This window comes from Manacus vitellinus, unplaced genomic scaffold (assembly GCF_001715985.3).
Source record: "Manacus vitellinus isolate BGI_N305 unplaced genomic scaffold, ASM171598v3 scaffold_62_pilon, whole genome shotgun sequence".
NCBI lineage: Eukaryota > Metazoa > Chordata > Aves > Passeriformes > Pipridae > Manacus > Manacus vitellinus.
This window is the reverse complement of record NW_021940704.1, coordinates 690,938-693,560: the sequence shown is the minus strand read 5'-3', so window position 1 is coordinate 693,560 and position 2,623 is coordinate 690,938. Positions and strand designations below refer to the sequence as shown.

General features: G+C 55.0%; 1 protein-coding gene across 1 annotated transcript in view; it reads right to left on the bottom strand.

Annotated features, from left to right (window-relative positions):
• MARS2 (methionyl-tRNA synthetase 2, mitochondrial) overlaps positions 1 to 2,570 on the bottom strand; it is a 3,524-nt gene extending 954 nt beyond the window's left edge. The window contains exons 1-2 of the mRNA XM_029963766.1: positions 2,371 to 2,570; positions 4 to 320 (exon numbers count right to left, since the gene is read on the bottom strand). Coding sequence (XP_029819626.1) covers positions 4 to 293 — 290 coding nt within the window. The 5' untranslated portion in view covers positions 294 to 320; positions 2,371 to 2,570. The remainder of the gene's footprint in view (positions 1 to 3; positions 321 to 2,370) is intronic.
• Positions 2,571 to 2,623: the final 53 nt, after the last annotated feature.

The window sequence follows — 2,623 nt, the reverse complement described above, 5'->3', positions numbered from 1 at the left end:
TTGCCCACGACGTGGTGCGCGGCCGGCCACCACGCACCGTGGCTCTCGGGGTACCCCACCACGCTCAGGTAGTTCACCAGGGCGTCCACCCACACGTAGATGGTCTGTGTGGGGTCACCGGGCACGGGGATGCCCCACTGCAGCCGGCTCCGCTCACGGGACACCGACAGGTCCGGCAAATCCTCGTCCAGCCAGCGGAGCACGCGCTGGTAGAAAGGGTCGGGAGCAATGGCGCGTGGGTTGTCCCGAAGCCAGTTCTGCAAGGGATCCCGGAACGCCGAGAGCTTGAACATGTAATTCTCCTCTTTGGTCCAGTGCACCTGGGATGGGAGAAGAGGAAAGGATTACGGCCCAAATGCTACGAGAACAGGCTGACAATTTGCACACAGCATTCTCAGTGTGGAGTTTGTCGCAAGCTCCCTGTGCCTGGGTGTCCTCCCACCCCATGGAAAGCCCCAGTATCTTTCCATGACTAGTAGGAACCTCCTTGCCCAAGACACGCCTGAGGACTTGGGCACCTGGGATGGTTCGGCATCCTGCTTTTAAATACTCCCATAATCCCAGGAAGGAACACCTTTCTACCTGCCAGGTTGATGTGACATCAGGAAGGAATTAGGGAGATGAGAACACACTTTCTTACTTTCTTAACAACATAGTTGTGCTATAATAGTGGAAAAATCATGAAAAGACACAATGATGTTGTAATTCCTGCCCTACTGGCACTCCTGGTGCCTGCCTTTGCTGTTCTGCTGGGGGCCATGTTCCTCTTTTTCCCCAGTTTATGCATTAATGCATCTCAGCCACTATCTTTGTTTGCTTATGGCACTGACAGCACTTCTCCCCCACTGTTAAATCCATTAAATGACACATTTAGCTAAACCAGTGAAAAATGGTGGGTGGATGCAGTACAAGTGAGCTGTGTAAGGCACTCAGGGATCCATGGCTGGGTCAGGAATCTCGCAGGGTACAAGGAAGACCTGAAGAATATTCAAAACATATTCAAAGACGAGCTGTACCCCTTCACCCCCAGGCTCCACTGGACACCAGAACCCAGACACTCACCAGAAGTCTGGGGTTTATGGCATGTCCCCAGTTATCTTAGGGGCTTTCTCAAGAGTTATTATTTGGTAATACAGCCCTTTCTGTGTAAACCAACACTCCTACGCCCCAGCCTCATACGAAGACCACAGGAGCATAACCTGTGCTGAGCTCTGAGCAGGATTATCTGCAGCTGCTGGATTAAATAATGTAACTCCTGACACCTTCTAGAAAACGCAGTGGCAGAGAGACTCTGGGACAGGTACCACAGTCCTGGGTGCACCCATCCAGACATCAAGCTGACCACAGGCAGGTGATGGTACAATGGTTTAGGTGGGGCCAAAACCCATGTAAAGAGATTGGTTAAGTGTCCAGAGGCCACACTGAACTGTCTCACAAAACAGGTCTCAAACTCTGGACCCCCAAGGAAGCCCTCAGCTACAAACACCATTATCTTCCCACTCAGCTAATTTCTCTCATTGCCACTGTAAAATACCACTTCCAGGCCAGCAGGCTGCAGATCCTTGGCACGTGGCTGTGATGTGCATCTGCCAGCTGGGGTTTGGCAGCTCTCCCTCGGACCCCCACTCACCACCATAACACAGAGAATCACAGACTGGTTTGGGCTGGGAGGGACCTTAAAGACCATCTTGTTCCACCCCCTGCCATGGACAGGAACACCTTCCACTAGACCAGGCTGCTCCAAGCCCCATCCAACCTGGCCTTGGATGCTTCCAGGGAAGGGGCATCCACAGCTTCTCTGGGCAACCTGTGCCAGGACCTCACCATCCTCACAGGGAAGAATTTCTTCCGAATACCCAATCTAACCCTGCCCTCTGTCAGTGGGCAGCCATTCCCCCTTGTCCTGTCACTCCAGGCCTTTGTAAATAGTCTCTTTTCATTTTTCTTGCAGGCTCCCTTCAGATACTGGAAGGCTGCTATGGGTTTTCCCCAAAAGCTTCTCTTCTCCAGGCTGAACAATCCCAATTCTCCCAGCCTTTTCTCACAGCAGAGCTGCTCCATCCCTCTGATCACCTTGGTGGCCTCCTCTGGCCTCTCTCCAACAGGTCCATGTCCTTCCTGTGCTGGGAACCCCAGAGCTGGAGGCTCTGGGGGGGTCTTACCTGAGTGGGGCAGAGGGGTAGAATCCCCCCTCACACTGTGGTGATCAGCCCAGGACAGGTTTCTGGACTGACAGGTGACACTCCACTGAAATACAGGTGAGTCTCAGCCAACATGAATCACAGAAGGCTGCAGGAAGCACTAAACACCCCAAATTCGGCCAGAGCAGAGCAGCAGATGCGCGCGTGGTGCTCCCACAGGTGCCGTTACCTCATGGCCGCTCTCCAAGGACACCTTGCAGGGGCGTCCCTGGGCATCCCTGCGCTCAGCGAGCTGGCTCTCGGGCAGGAAGCTTTCCTCGGGAGTGCAGTACCAGCCCTCGTAGGAGCCCTTGTAGAGCGCCCCGCAGTCACGGAGGGCACCCCAGAAGTGCCGCACGGCCCGCTGGTGCCGGGGCTCGCTGGTGCGCGTGAAGTCGGTGAAGGCGACGCCGGCCTGGGCCAGGGCCTGGCGGAACAGCCCC